Source organism: Berghia stephanieae, chromosome 8 (genome assembly GCF_034508935.2).
Source record: "Berghia stephanieae isolate SIO BIC M18660-M18661 chromosome 8, UCSD_Bste_1.3, whole genome shotgun sequence".
In the NCBI taxonomy this organism is placed as follows: domain Eukaryota; kingdom Metazoa; phylum Mollusca; class Gastropoda; order Nudibranchia; family Aeolidiidae; genus Berghia; species Berghia stephanieae.
The window spans coordinates 54,181,237-54,197,602 of record NC_088367.1 but is presented as its reverse complement, the minus strand read 5'-3'; the positions used below and the strand labels follow the sequence as shown (position 1 = coordinate 54,197,602).

At 32.8% G+C, this 16,366-nt stretch overlaps 2 protein-coding genes across 3 annotated transcripts in view; both read left to right on the top strand.

The window, feature by feature from the left end:
* LOC144978887 (nucleobindin-2-like) overlaps positions 1–13,101 on the top strand; it is a 32,432-nt gene extending 19,331 nt beyond the window's left edge. For both annotated transcript variants that reach the window (XM_078925476.1, XM_078925475.1), the window contains exons 7-12: positions 261–351; positions 1,678–1,736; positions 4,022–4,222; positions 6,797–6,880; positions 8,286–8,645; positions 9,654–13,101. In XM_078925476.1, coding sequence (XP_078781602.1) covers positions 261–351; positions 1,678–1,736; positions 4,022–4,222; positions 6,797–6,880; positions 8,286–8,645; positions 9,654–9,710 — 852 coding nt within the window. In that variant the 3' untranslated portion in view covers positions 9,711–13,101. The remainder of the gene's footprint in view (positions 1–260; positions 352–1,677; positions 1,737–4,021; positions 4,223–6,796; positions 6,881–8,285; positions 8,646–9,653) is intronic.
* A 2,070-nt stretch (positions 13,102–15,171) lies between these two features.
* The window catches only part of LOC144979071 (uncharacterized), a 26,610-nt gene continuing 25,415 nt past the window's right edge, over positions 15,172–16,366 (top strand). Inside the window, exon 1 of the mRNA XM_078925685.1 lies at positions 15,172–15,211. Coding sequence (XP_078781811.1) covers positions 15,172–15,211 — 40 coding nt within the window. The remainder of the gene's footprint in view (positions 15,212–16,366) is intronic.

Here is a 16,366-nt window from a genome sequence, read left to right as displayed (position 1 = left end):
GATAATATTGTTCAGCTAAATAAGCTCTACAACGTAGTATCAAGTTTTTATAGCTAAGTCGAAAACGTTTCTTTAAATTCTGTGATATACAAAAAAAACTAGAATGGTAAAAGTGTTGATTGTATCGTAACAAATGTGACGATTTTTTTATTGATGGTAAGGAGAGGGTTAATATCAGTCCATATTTTTTTAAGTTAAGAATTTGATTTTTTATTTATTTATGATTTAATTTTTTTTATTTTCTTATTTTTGTTTTTTAGGGAAGCAAAGATCAGTTCGAAGAGGTTTGGGATAAGGAAGATCATTTGGAGGGGCAGGATTTTGACCCCAAAACGTTCTTCAATCTGCATGGTGAGTTCCGTGTTATAAAAAATGTTCTTGAAGACAATTGAGAAGACATGTGGACTAGGCACTCGTATCGATAAAGATGAGAAATATAAGGTTGGGAGAAGTGCCAGTGAAAACAGAGAATAAAGATTTTTCGGTGCCAGAGCCAAACTTGAGATACAACTGACACGGCTCGGCTCCTCTGCCTGGCTGAGAGCCACTAGCCACCCAGTCACACATGTGGCTGGATGACTCAATGGCTAGTGCACCTGCTCGCTGATCTCTCTCTCTCTCTCTCTCTCTGTCTCTCTCTCTCTGTCTCTCTCTCTCTCTGTCTCTCTCTCTCTGTCTCTGTCTCTCTCTCTCTCTCTCTCTCTCTCTCTCTCTGTCTCTCTCTCTCTCTCTGTCTCTCTCTCTGTCTCTCTCTCCCTCTCTCTCTGTCTCTCTTCTCTCTCTCTTCTCTCTCTCGTCTCTTCTATCTCGTCTCTCTGTCTCTCTCTCTCTCTCTCTCTCCTTCTCGTCTCTCTCTCTTCTCTCTCTCTCTCTCTCTCTCTCTCTCTCTCTGTCTCTCTCTCTTTCTTCTCTCGTCTCTCTCTCTCTCTGTCTCTCTCTCTCTCTCTCTCTCTCTCTCTGTCTCTCTCTCTCTGTCTTTTCTCTCTCTCTTCTCGTCTCTCTCTCTCTCTCTCTCTCTCTCTTCTGTCTCTCTCTCTCTACTGTCCCTTCTCTCTCTCTTCTCTCTCTCTGTCTCTCTCTCTCTCTCTTCTCTCTCTCTTCTCTCTCTCTCTCTCTCTCTCTCTCTCTCTCTCTCTCTCTCTCTCTACTTTCTCTCTTCTCTCTCTCTCTCTTCCTCTCTCTCTCTCTCTCTCTCTCTCTCTTCTCTCTCTCTCTCTCTCTCTCACTTTCTATCTTCTTTCTTCTATCTCTATTTATTATTATTATTATTATTATTATTATTATATTATTATTATTATTATTATTATTATTATTATTATTATTATTATTATTATTATTATTATTATTATATATATTATTTTTATTATTATTATTATTATTATTATTATTATTATTATTATTATTATTATTATTATTATTATTATTATTATTATTATTATTATTATTATTATTATTATTATTATTATTATTGTTGTTGTTGTTGTCTTCGTAGTCGTTGTCGTCGTCGTCGTTGTTGTTGTTGTTATTATTATTATTATTATTCCAACTGGAAACATAAAATTTTCTAGACAAATTGATTTGAGAATACAATGTTTTAGATGCATCATCAGCTTTCTGTAAATATCCAGAAATTGTCTTTTTTTTTTTTTACATTCCAATATTTTGATGCATTTACAGATATAGATAGTGACGGCGAATGGAACATGGAGGAGGTGGATGCCCTTGTGGAGAGAGAGGTAATTGACGAATTAAAAAAAAAGATGTTACCATATATTTCGATTGATGTTTGATACACCGCTACTAAATGATTTAAATTCTCTTTAGTGACCAAATAAGGCTATATTATATAAGATAATTTAAGGCATAATTAATGAATGGCTTGTTTTCTATTTGATTAGTATAATATAGGCTGAATGAAATCATTCAGTTTCCCCAATAGATTTTGAATGGAAGGAAATAGGCTGAGATGATTTTTGTTTCTTTATTTGTTTGTTTGTTTGTTTGTTAATGACTCCTTGTGAGTTCCACCTGAACTATGGCTAATTCCATGCAGTGTTTAATGTTACCCGTGAAGCTTATGATTTTTCATCTTTTTTTTCACCCCGAAAGGAATGGGATCTTGGGTGTTAGAGGATTCCCACTTCATGTTGTCCTATAGCGGCTTAAAAAAACCCCCAAAAAAACTAACAAAAAACCCCCCAAAAACTTGAGCTTTTGTATAGGGAATGAGATTAGCGGAAGAGTAGCGTCCCTTGATTGGACGTCATGAGCGGAAAAGTTATTAGAGAGAGAACGTCATGTTGGTTGTGCGGCATGAGACACTTCACACCGAAAGCGAGGACGAGAGAGACGCATGCGCAAAATCATTTTGACGTTCTCTCTGTAAGGTGACGTCCAATCAAGGGATTCTACTCTACCACTAATCTCATTCCCTATAGCGCATTATCCACTAAATGTACTCAGAGAGCTTAACAAGGGGTCCCTGGTCAACGGCAACACTTAACATATAGGATATGACATAACGCCTGTTCGGCGATATTACATTTTTTTTCGGATCGAGACAACGCTAACGGCCAGTAAGGTTAGGGAATGTGAGTAAAGAGCCTTTTCCAAGGAAGCAACTATGCACCGAGCGAGGCTCGAACCCAGGTGTTTCCGGTCCAAAAGCAAGTGTCATACCACAAGACCACATAGCTGCACAACCATCCTCTGGAAGCATAGGTTGAAGGTCAAGGCCACTAGTGGGGCTTGCCTTCAACTATTTTCAATGAGATCTGATTCAGTCCAGTTCTATGTGACAAATGTTTATATTTTTAGTCACTTGTCAATTAAAATGGATAACACTAATTATAATAATAGTGATAATAATTATAATGATAAATATTATAATAATTATGATAGTAATAATCATGATAATAATAATAATAATAATAATAATAATAATAATAATAATAATAAAAATAATCAACATCATTATCATCATGTTATTATCATATTATTATTATTATTATTATTATTATTATTATTATTATTTTTTATTATTTATTATTATTATTATTATTATTATTATTACTACTACTGTTATTATTATTATCATCATCATCGTCGTTGTTATCGTAATCATCATCATCATTATTATTATTATTATTATTATTATTATTATTATTATTATTATTATTATTATTATTATTATTATTATTATCACTAGTGGAGACCCCACAATAATTACAGAGAAATAAAGGCTATTAGGAACAGGTGGTCATCTATTATACTTATTATACAACTGTATTGAATGTAGTTTTAGTTTTTAGATGTGCCAGTCATTCTGTGCTCGATGATAACAATTTAACATTAGGTTTACGGAACAATGTTCATCTTCAACCCTTTTTAGAAATAATAATAGATTAGAAAGATTGTCATTACTTGATAATATCAAAAGAAATTAAAAATGATGAATCATGTTAACTACGCCACTACCACATCATCTCATTCATCTGTGGTGTTTCAATCATCCTGTTTGCGGGTGGTTGGATGGGAGCATCACCCTTGAATCATATACCTATGATGTTCGCATGGGTGTACGATCCGATAGTGATGTCGTTTCTTCTTCTCTTTACTAGCCTATCCTGCTTCTTTGGTTTGTGATTGTATTTTTGACAGGGGATATTTTTTTTCTGTAAATCTTCTGCCTGTTTGTTCTTGGTTATTTATAATTTAGCTTATGATATCTTTAGGTTATGATTTTGATTAACATTTGTACTATTTTTGTTAGTATGCTTGTTTTTTTGTTTCAGCGGTCTCTCATATAACCTCAATTGTGTTGGAAGAGACCTAAAGCAACAAACAAACAAAAAATCAGCGGTCTCTCATATAACCTCAATTGTGTTGGAAGAGACCTAAAGCAACAAACAAACAAAAAAATCATCCTGTTTTGTTGATAAAGGGGAAACCCGAAACGTTCATTTGATCTGTTTTTGTAATTAAATGGAAGCTTACACGTTATTATTTATGCCTTTTCTAGTTGAATAAAGTCTATGATCGCAACAATGACCCGTCGGAGGATGATCCCAGGGAGAGGGACATGGATATGGACAAGATGAGGGCAGACATCTTTGAAGCAATGGATAAGGATAAGAACCTTCGGATTACTAGGGAGGAGATGCTGGCCTACACAGGGTTGCATGGGGAAAATAAAGATTTCCAGAAAGACGAGGGATGGAAAGTGAGAATTATTTTTTTTTTTTAGATATGACTATTTTTTTTTAGTGCTAGAAGCTGTGGATTGTAAAAGGTAATAAACAAAAATGAATAGAACAAAATACCAAACACATGTTTTGGGCTCAAAAGCCTTCTTCAGCCAACAACAAAAATCAATGGAAACAAATACATTACTTAAATACCAAATTGACGGCATAGAGTTATTCATTACATCCTTTTTGTAAAAAGATCTTAGAATTTTTACATGTAGGATGAGATGTGATGCCTGTGAGGTGATATTACAATTTTTTTTTTCTACAGCTGTAGAGGTACTCATTTTTCACCTGAGTGCAGTGAAAGAATATGAGGAAAGAGCCTTGTTTAAGGACTCATTTCTGCACTGTCCAGAGCGGCACTTGAGCCATGGATGTACTGGCCAAAGGGCAAGAATCGCGCCACAAAGTCGCACAGACCGTATTATACTAAATTTCCATTTGACACAATTCACTTGTTGGGCAACCAACCCCCTCTGTGTTTCGATACTCTCACAATATCCATCCTTTCCTACCCTGGGTGGGGTTCCTTACCTCCCATAGAGGGCAGGGAGGTACTTGCTGTGTCTTCTATCCCCCTATAACTGTTTTCCAACTAGCTTTCTATCTTTGTCTTGGAATGAGATTACTTGGTTTTGTCCTGGCCCTGGCTGGGAGGGAAACAGTCAAATGTATAGTTTTGGGAGATGATATTTTTTTCCTTGTAAATCATCTCTCTGTTATGCACTGTATTATGTTTTCTTTGTATTATATATGATTTGTAAAACATTTGAGTGTATTCCTCTAAGTGGGGACCTCTACTGTGTTTGGATGGACTTTTAGGTGATCTCAAACTAAGTACTTTGATAGTATGCTCTTGGAATTCACACCTATTTCCTATTTGAACCAATTCCCCTTTGTCTCACCTTTTCTTGGTGCTCTAATTGTAATTCTAGAACTTTTTACTAACCCATTTTCTTCCTTTTTACTGGCGCTGATATGACCTTAATGTGTTGCAAGCGCCGTAAAACCCTTAAAAACAAAAAACAAACATCCTTTCCTTAACCATATACTGGTTCACATGGATGTCAAATTTTGATTTGTACTGTTGAGTTTTATACTAGTTTTCTATAGAATTTCTGTGCCAATCTGTAAATCAGGCTCGAAGTGTTGAAGGGAAATTCTTTTTATAGTTTTGATAATTTCTTTAATTAAAAAAGATTTCTTCTTCTTATTTTTTTTTTTTTAAATTATAGTCGAAGTTTAACGGTTTGACTCATTGTTACAAAATTCAGATATTTGCTTAACTATATGTATATATATGAAGGCTGTTTTTCCAATACTTGTTAAGTCGATTTTTCTACTTTTTGTGATTTTCCATCCATGAGATAAATTGAAATACAAATTATATTTTTAAGTATCAATTGGCAGACGAATTTCCCTCGATTTGTGTGAATTTGAAGTTTAAATATGATAAAATAATAGACTGAATGAGAAATTTTAAGGGAAATAATCCTCAATATCTCAAAATGGGGAAAACGGAGTTAGAGAGTTTTGGAAAACTACTCTTCATATATATATATATATATATACATATATATATATATATATATGATATAAAATACATAAAAAATATAAATATATATATATGAAATATATTATTTAAAATATTTACCACAATGTTTAGGACAGTCTACATCAATGTTTCAGGCTTAATTTGCCATCGTCAGGACTGAGTTGTTTTGTTGACTGTTGTTGTTTCTTGAAGTGATTCCGGTTTGAAGTTAATTAAGAGGAATTTTCGCCGATGGGGACACTTTCCGTACATCTTACTTTTCATGTTGAGTGTGGCTTCATGAGGGTGTTTGATTATAGTATATTTCTCTTCCAGGCATAAGCTACATTGTTTTGATGTTGGTGTGTATCCTGTTGCTTTAGATAAAATTTTCCATGAAATGTTGTGGTCTAGTTTGTTGTCTTTTAATTTCCAAATATGTTCGCTGAGTTTTGTGGATGTTTTTTTGTTAGTGTTTCTAAATGTTGAGGTGTGGAGGTTGTATCTTGTTTTGAAATTATTTTCTGTTAGTCCTACATATTTTTCTTGCTTGTTTGTTTTAGTTTCTGTGACTGTGGCTTGGTAAATTAAACTTGATTCTAAGCATTGTTTGTTTAGCGGGCAATGTTCTTTATTTCTGCAGTTGCATTTTCTAGTGGGTGGGTTTTGCTCTTGTCGGTGGTTTATTAATATTTTTTTGTTGTGGCTTGAAATTATTTGTTCTATGTTGCGCATACACGAGTAACTTATTTTTATGGTATTCCTGTTGATAATTTTATGTAGCTTGTGGTTTTTTGGAAAGTGTGTATCAATTAACTTCAGGAACTGCTGTCCTATGTTTGTGAAACATTGATGTAGACTGTCCTAAACATTGTGGTAAATATTTTAAATAATAATTCGCTCCATTACTACATGTCGAGCACTTTTCGTACCATATTTGTATCAAACACGATTCTATATATGAAATATATATATTTTACATCTTCTTTGCTTCCATCGTCCAAAAATCTAGACCTTAGATGAGGAGGAGCCTGTATTCGATGAAGAGGATTATAGGAATTACATCAGAGATCATCACCAACAGCCAGGTGTTGTGGTATGTTGTCATTTGATAATTTTATAATGAAAAATGTGATGAAACTATATAATGTTATAGACTTGTAAACCACAACACCCCCCCTTCCCCACCTGACTATGACAGGAATTCTGACTCACCAGTGTTAGTCAAACAGTTGATCCAACAACAATCTTCTTCAATTCCTTAAAAAGTAAAGAGAAAGAAAAAATAAAAATGGGCCAATAAAAAAAAAAAACAAACACAATTAGCGGAATGCTCTGCTCGGATTGTGCTATTTTTAAGTGTGGCAACCCCCTTCCATCCTCCTGTTCCGCTAAGCATCGTAGATGTGCAAACTTCCCTATTAGTAGCTTCTTGTTGAACCAGCGAATCAAAGAGTGTTATTTAAATTTCGCGCGTTCACTTTTGTGGTTTATGTGTCAATGAAATGTAATCTTTTTTTTGCCTGCCAACCTACTCCTGCAGGCACTATAAATTATATTTTAGGTGAGCCTAATGCTTTCAAAGTAAAATCTACTCAGTGAAATGTATGTCTGATTTTGCATGGCTGTAGACAACTTTATTATATATGGGTTTCTGGTGAAAACTAAAGACAAAATGCAAGATTGGATACTTTTGGTATTAAAGTTTTTTAACCAATAAAGTTTTTTTAAATTAACTATCTCGAGTTCATATGCATGTGAAATTGAACAAATTTGTTCTATTTTTCACAAGTGTGAACTTGAGAGAGTAAACTTGGTGAGTATGAACTTAAGGTTTTGTCCATGTAGCTTGTAAAATGTCAGATGGTTCTGATTTCTGTGGTGGGACATCAAATCTAATTGAAATGTAAGGAGAGAGGGTAAACTTTGTTTTGTTGGTAACTTCTGTAGTGTAATATTACGCTGTATTGATGCTTTGTATTTAGACAAAATACTCGTGACATCTGCCAGCTGGAAATAATGTACCAATACACAAATCTATGGGTAACTTTGAACGTTTATAGTCTGGTTGATATAATTTATTTAGTGAGTACTATTCATAAAAATCGTTGCTAAAAATTATAGCATAGAGTTGGGTGATGTCAATTTCGTTCCTTTTACTTCTATTGACCAAAGTATTGAGGTCAACAAAAAGCAATTCACAGTTGATCAGTATCAGAGACGTTTAGGAATTGAGTCAGAACATTGTCAAATAACTCGTAGTTTATCTAAATTCAGCCGTGTCTCCTGTATATTTTTGTTTTGTTGTTTTTAGAAACTACTTCATAGTAAAATTTTCATTTTGCAATAAATAAAAAATAAAAAGTGATAATTTCACAGATTATCTCTTCTCCAAAATATTTTGTTTGTTTTGTTTTTATTTTGTGGGGGTTTTTTGGGGATTTTTTTCCTTTCAAGAAAGACTGTGGGTTTTTTAAAACTTTTTTTCTTCACTTCAACAGGACGCACCAGTGGATCACAATTTACAGTTCAATTCTGAAAGTAATTTGCATCAACAACAACAATTTAATCAGCAGCCTCCACAACATCAACAACAACAATATAATCAGCAGCCTCCACAACATCAACAACAACAATATAATCAGCAGCCTCCACAACATCAACAACAACAATTTATTAATCAACAACAACAGCAGCAACAATTTAACCAACAACCTCCGCAGCACCAACAACAACAACCAAACCAGGGTGTACCTCCACAAGGCGACCAAGATTTACAAAAGCAGCTGCGTGACCTGCAGGCAAAATTGGACCAGCAGAAAGCTCAACAGGAAGCTCTCAAACAACAGCAACAAAACTTGGTAAATTAACCATTAGCAAACTTTTCTTAAGAAAAAAAAATAAAAAAAAATAATATATATATACATAAACACACACACACACACACACACACATATATAAATATATATATATATATATATATATATATATATATATCATAACCAACACACACACACACACACACACACATATATAAATATATATATTTTATATATATATATATATATATATTGCTTTTGTTCTCTCATTTCATTTTTAAAAAACTTTATTCTATTCATTCCTTTCCTTTTTTTGTCTTCATACTCTTTAACTTCTATATTATACCATTATTGTTGGTTATTATTATACCATTATTGTTTCTGGCTTGACATCTAAAATGAAATTCTGGCTTTACATCTAAAATGAAATTCTGTTCTTAAGAAGACCAATTTTGTCCAAAATGTAAATTATTAGAAAATTCACAAGAATATGAAAACAAATCAGAACAAGAAACAAACCCCAGTATATTGTCGAAAATAGGAAAAAAATGAAAAAATTCACAAGTCTGTTATTATGTTAAAATTTAGTCTAAACTATGAAATATGAGATAAAGCACCAAAAAAAAAACAAAAAAAAAAAAAATAAAAAAAATAAATAAAATATATATATATTTATAATTAGTGCCGCGCTGAGGACTGGTCTCAAGAACCGGTCCCACGGTTCCTTAGCTGGGACCGGAGGACCGGTCCCAAGGTGAAGAACCGTTGGCGGTCCTCAAGTTGGCGGTCCTCACTTCTTATCTTTCTATTTGAACAGTCCCAGGGATTCTAGTTTCTTAACTGCCTTTTCTTTGTCCTTTTCTCTGTTCTTTTGCCTAGGTCGTTCGCCTAGGTCGTTCGCCTTTAATACCATTAAAACATAAGCGACATTTTTTGTTATGTTGACTAGCAAAAAAATAATTAACATTTTAAAAAAATAAATTTTATGATAATTATTTTTAACCATTAATTAATTATTTTAACCATAAAATAATTTTCTTTTAAAAACAGGGTAACCAGCCTCCGAATATGAATAATCAACAACAGGCTCAAGGTCAAGGTCATTAGTGTGTTCTCCCTTCCCCTGCCTTCAATGTGATCTGGTTGAGTCCAGCTCCAACACGACAAGAGATGATTGTTACTGTCGTTTATAGTTCATCATAATTATGATGGTCATTTTATCATTATTTAAGTTTATTGTTTCTATCATGTTTGTTTATTTGCTATAATTTATTAAGATGTGCTTTTGGTATTTAAAAAAAGAACAAAACTTCTTTTTCTTTTCTTTTCTTTTTTTTTTTTTTTTGGTTATTAAATTTTCAACGCTTTTTGTGCGCGACAAGGTTGTTGTTGAAAAAGGTATAAAAATATACATCAATGAATTAATATGAATTAATGAATTAAGATTCATTCTGTGCTTCCACAGGCCTGCCACTTAAACTGAATAAATATAATCAATATTTAGATTAAAATATTTTTTTTGGGGTAAAAAAATATGGATGTTTTCCCTTCTAAATTCGGATTTTTAAATCAAACGTATTTTGGAAACTGGTGAAAATTGTTTTGTTGTTATCCCTGATTTCCTTCACCATTGGATCTGAATCACATTGCATATTTCAAAGCAATGATTTTTAAAAAAAATTAAAATGCTTACATTCTCAATAGTGTTTGAATTCTCAAACAAGCGCTGCTTATTTGAAGTCCTTGTACATGAGGTTGGGACATAAGTTTTTTGTTTTTTTAAACTGGAATTTTATAAAAAGTAATAAGCAGAACATGAATATGACAGCTTTGAAAAAGAACAAAAGTCTGTCTGGATTTGATTGATGTATTCATGTTTTTATTGTTTTTTGCTGAAGAAGGGTTTCGAGCATGAAACGCTCCATGTTTGGTATTTTGTTCTTTTTCGAAGCTGTTATATATTATATATATTTTTATTCATTTTAGTTCAATACTTTTTACAGTCCACTGCTTCTGGCAGCTTTGTATCACTTGGAATTTTTATGTGGGTTTTGATTTCTAAATGTGTCGCAAGCTCCGTAAAACTCTTAAAAACAAACAATTTATTTTTAAGTGTGGCAGGTCTCGTTCCTGTGACAATCATTAAAGATGGAAGTTTTTTTTGTAGATGAAGGAAGAAATAAATATGATCCAGTATTGTGGTTGAGAACAAGGACATCTAAAACTTGAGTATTGAATTCACGATTGATTTAAAGTTAGTCGATTAACAGATTAGTGAAATCTCAGAATCGTCAATAGCCAAGTGATTAAAAAAAAATTTCTAAAAGATTTCTGTCTGTGCATTTGTTTATCACTGTGATATACATTTTAAGAATATAGAAATAGAAACTTGTGTGATAAAGAAACATCAGAATTGATTTAACGATTTGATTTGTTTAACTTCAAAATACAGTCAGACAGGTCCAGGTTTGACATCAAAGATTGAGACAGCCTATAGGAAAGCATTAAAATTATAGACAAACTATGCAAGGTTGTCACAGAACGAAAGCCTCTATACGATGATGGTAGATTTGACTGGACAACTTTGTGATGATGATATCTGATAAAGATTTATAGTATTTGAATTTTATTCATGATCATAAGTCATAAGTATATCGAAAAGATTTTTTTCAAAGTTTTTTTTTTTGAAATAATGTGATCATTGATCGGAATCATAGATAATAACACGTAATTAAAGTGACGCGGGTGTTTGTTTTGTTATTTACTGTGTTATTTTTGTTTTTGTTTTGCCAGCCAATCTAGTGAAGGTTAAGCATCTACCTGAATAGAATACTGACTACCTATAGGATGACGAGGTGATTGGATTCTAACCACTTAACTGACATATTGTTGAAAAACTCGAGAAGTCCCAAGTTTGAGAGTTTTTGTCAACACGAGGGTCATTTAGATTAATTGTTATTTGAAGGCAGGGTTTTTTGGCCAAGGTTTTCCACAGTATGGCAGTTCATTGGTTAAAATCATAAGAAAAACTTTAAATATTTTTTACATCACTTTTTGGTTAAATTGTAGAGTATAAACTAAATTTATTAGTGTTGAAAGGTTTTTGTCAAATTTGCATTGATGGACAAAGGTGATCTGGCTTATATTAAAATTCAATTTCTAACTAACAATGATTTTATTTCAACAAAGATTTTCTTTTTATGCTATCAGTAAGGATTTCTTTCTTTCACTGTTTTTTTTTTCTTCAATGTGGAAATTTCGTTTCTCATGATGGTTTCCTTCGTAAATTGTATGTTGTTTGTTTCAATGGTTCTCTTACTAAATTCTGATACGTTCGATGATTTCCTTCGTAAATTGTATGTTGTTTGCTATGATGGTTCCCTTTTTAAATTATGATACGTACGATGGGTTCCTGTAATCATCTAACCATTCCAAAATGTTTTAAATTTCATTTCTTTAATTTCTTTTATACACACTTTTTTCAGATTTCTTTAATGGAAAATTCTGATGTATGAAATTTTGTTGTCATGGTCAAAAATTTCGATTTGATAACAATACATCTGATTTCTGAATTGACTGATGTAAAATATCTTGCTGTTAGGTTTGTTTGTTTTTTACCCATTAGTACTTAAAAGTTGTAAACTAGTTAAGTGTCGTTCTATGAAAAAAACTTGTATTTAAAAATTTGGCCAGAAAACTCGCCCTTCAAATATCGATCGATTTAAGTGACCCTCATCTCAGCAAAAACTCTCAAACCCAGGACTTCGCAAGGTCAGAGATTTCAGAGTTTTTGCCGAGATAATGGTCGTTTAAATTGATCAATATTTAAAGGACGAGTTTTCTGGCCAAATTTTTTAACACATGTTTTTCCAGAATACGGCGGATAACTTAACAGCTCAGTGGAATCATTGAACTGATTTTCCTCAGTAGTCTTGTGGGATATTTGTGTTTGTGCCATTGGCTATAGACTTAAAAGTTAGACTCGCACGCTGCAGTGAAAGAATTAAGTAATAGTTTTTATTTCTTGGTTCATGTGTTTGTTAAAGACAAGAGAATTGTGTTGATTTTACCAAGTTTTATTGTTTGTTTTTTTTTTCAATTTGTGTGCGTGCGTTAGTGTGCGTTTCTATTTTTTTGCATTTATTTGTCTTTGTGGGCTTGTGTGTGTTAGTTAAAAAGAAAGTATCTAAGGTTGGATTCTGTCTGCCATTTATTTTTTTAAGAATCAAAATGTTTTCAAAGAGTTTACCAGCCAAGCTGCCATATTAAAACTTGTTCTGTTTGATGCTTTTAAAATGTTTTCTTAAACTTATACAACGTCAGCATCAATCGGATTCTTGTGGATAGTTTTCCTTGAAATGTCAAAGAAAAAAATTGCAGCCCAGGGAACTGGTGCAAAATAGAAATCTTTAAAGTTAAATGTTCTGAATGCCTGGTGGAGCAGAAGGAAGAATAAAAAAATTTCTTAACGAAAAGACCAACAAAAAATAAACAAAAATTAACATGTCCGCATTCTCTAACCAGTTAATGATTCTCAGACCTTTTGATCCTGGGCCAGAGACATTTTAACAATCAAATATTTAAGATTTGACTTGAATTTTTAAAAATTTCAGCCATTTGAATATTAAAGAACTGCAATCTTTTGAAAACGACTTATGATATCTCATCAATTTAAATCATATTTTCAAAATACTATGTATCCTGTTTTTTAACATGAGCGTGGAAAAAATATGTGTGCATGTGTTTGTGTTTGGGGAGGAGGTGGGATGGAAAGGGGGGGTAATTATTTGCAAACTTTTTACGGTGAAGCATTGACTAGTTTACTAAATGTACGTCTTCTAATGGGTTGTTTCAGCTTTGGATTGAAATATGATACTGAATGATGTGAAATGAAATATGTTGTAGGATTTTTATAATTAACTAAAGACAATTTTGTCCTGTGCTGAATAAAAGTATCCAAAAAAGAAAACTTTAAAAGCAATAAAATTTACACACATACACACTGTGTCAGGTTTGAACATTGTTGTAATTTGAATGAAATTGAATAATCAGAACTGGAAATTATTGCATGGATATTGTGTTCCGTTTATTTGTAGATGGAAAACACGTATCAGTCCTCGTAGAGAGATGAGAGTCAGATCAGAATAGAATTTCTTCACATTCTCTCTATCTTTTTTTAAAAAAATGGAATTTGGATTTAAAAATTCCATCTAAATTGTGATGTAATGATATATGTTTTAATGTTCCGTTCTAGTCAATATGACAGTGATATTTTCACTCAATAGTTGATATATATATATATATTTTTTTTTAATACTATGTCCTTATTAAGTTGTTAATTGTTCTTATTTTCCATTTGTGTTTATGTTAAGCTAAAATTAAACAGTCGTTTGTTGAGTAACTGCTTTATTTTTTTTTCTCATGAAAATCCAAAATTTTCTGCTGTTTCCTTCTCTCTTCTATGCTCTGTATTTTTTCTTTCTTTCTTTCTTTCCTTTTTTTTGTGTGTCTTCCTTGTTTCTTTCCTTCTTTCTCCTCTTTTATCACTATTTTTAAAAAAATATTTTCTCCACTCTAAGTTTTTATATTTTGAATTGATTGTATATCTCTGTAAACATGAGATTATGGTGGAGGTATACGTACACATGTATAATATATGCTATTTGAATTTACTCACATAAGAGATAATGAAGGTTTTATTTGGGTTTGTCGGGGTCTTTTCGTCTTCCCATCGTGGGTTGGAGGTGTCACTTGCTGTCTCTTCTATCTTCCTTATCCTTCCTGCTTTCTATGGTTCTTTTTGTCCTTGTTATGGACTGAACCCATGACAGAACTTGACTTTGTGACCTGTTACAGTGGACAGAGAGGCTACTTCCTGTGTCTCGTTTCCCCCTATATCTGATTTTCAACATGCTTTCTGTCTTTGCCTTGGAATGAGATTACTTGGGTTTTGTCCTGACCCTTGCCAGACTGCTTGGCTAGGAAGAAAACAGTCACAAGTATTTTATAGTTTTTAGGAGATGATGTTTTTTTCCCCTTGTAAATCATCTCTCTTCTATGTTCTGTTATATTTTTGTTTTGAATATATAATGATCTGTAAGTGTAAGCAGTTGAGTGTATTCTTATTATTATAATCCTGTGCTTAAGTCTGGATTAGAATTGTAAGTGATCTTAAACTAAGTACACTGATGGTGACCTCTTGAAATCTACATCTGTTCCCTTTTCGTTGAACCATTCCCTTTTGTCGTGTTTTTTGTCCCCCGTGTGCTTTTAATGTAAATCTGAAAACTTTTTTTACTATCCCATTTTCTTCCTTTTTTATGGTCGCTGATGTTGCAAGCGCTGTAAAACTCTAAAACTCGTAAAAACAATAAATCCATGACTGGGTACTTTGAGCGAGGGAAAAATTTTTTGGGGAAGGCGAATTTGTATTTTTTGTTGTTCTTGGATAACTAATGGATATTATTTATCGAGGGCGTCTGACGAACTGCATAAGTGCAAGAAGGTGATTTTGAAGAAACATTTTGAAATAGTGCGGATTCTACAATAAGATTTGATTTTAGACCACATGTCTCTTCCTGTAAATGACAGAGCTGTGGTCAGTCTCTGTCAGTGAAAAGGGCAGGGTACGGGTTAGGCTTTCATATGAACTAAAAAAAACACTTTTTTTTTTACCTCACATGAAGCAAACAAGCACGGTCAAAGTTGGATGCCCTCAATATCATTTGGTAAGATAAAGAACTCGACAAGTGTGTATGAAAGGTGCAGAAAAATAGAAGAATAAAAAAACATCCTAAAAAAATCAGTAGACCTCGACCGATTTTTTGGGGGATTTTTTTTTCTTTCTTGCACTTTTCTTTCTTGCTTTGTCTGGCACCTTTCGTACACACTTTATCAGTTCGTTATACCAGTGGCTGCTCCTTAATTTCTTAATCATTTTGTAAGCGTTCGAGTGTATTATTTTCAACAAAGAACTTGTCTTCTCTGCCTGGGTGGAACTTTTCAGTGGAGTCTTGAATAGAGTGCTCTTGGTTCTAATTCTGTTCTCTATTTGATTCACTCCTCCTTTTTTTTCCAACCTAAATGATTCTAAACTCGGGGTTCGTTTTGTATTCCCCTGACTCTCACATTATCCCCATTTTTTAAAACTGATGCTGAAATGACCTAAATGTTAAATAAACTCTAAAAAATGTGTTAAGACAAGATAGAAGCTTTTTATTACTGCCATTATATATATATATTTTTTTTTTGTTATGGGTGAATCTATTTTTCATTTATTAATTTTAAGAGATGGCATTTGCATTGTTATTATGGTTGTCGACAGGATGATCACTAATTATTATTATTATGATTATTATTATTATTGTTATTACAGTCCACTCCGGTTAATCGCAACATTTCCCAAGAAACGGAATTAATTCTATATAAAACTCACTGGTTAATTGCAACAAATTTTCGACCTCAAAAAGGAGCAAATTCAAGAGATCTATCAAACAAAATTTCATGATTAAATTTCATCATAGGTGAAATCATGACAAGTTAAAGAAGAATCGAGAGTGGGCGGGGTTTAATGCTACAGTAGTGTGTCACCACTCTAATAGAGACAGAGAGGGCAGAGCTTTGCAGTATGGGTTTGTTCGACCTTTTCTGTGACCATTAGATATTAGACGAGCTGGCTGGGCATGGTCTAGACAAGAGGCAGACAATGGCAGTTGTAAGGAGAGACTGAGCGATGGTATCCTTTGTTTTGGGATTGACAACTG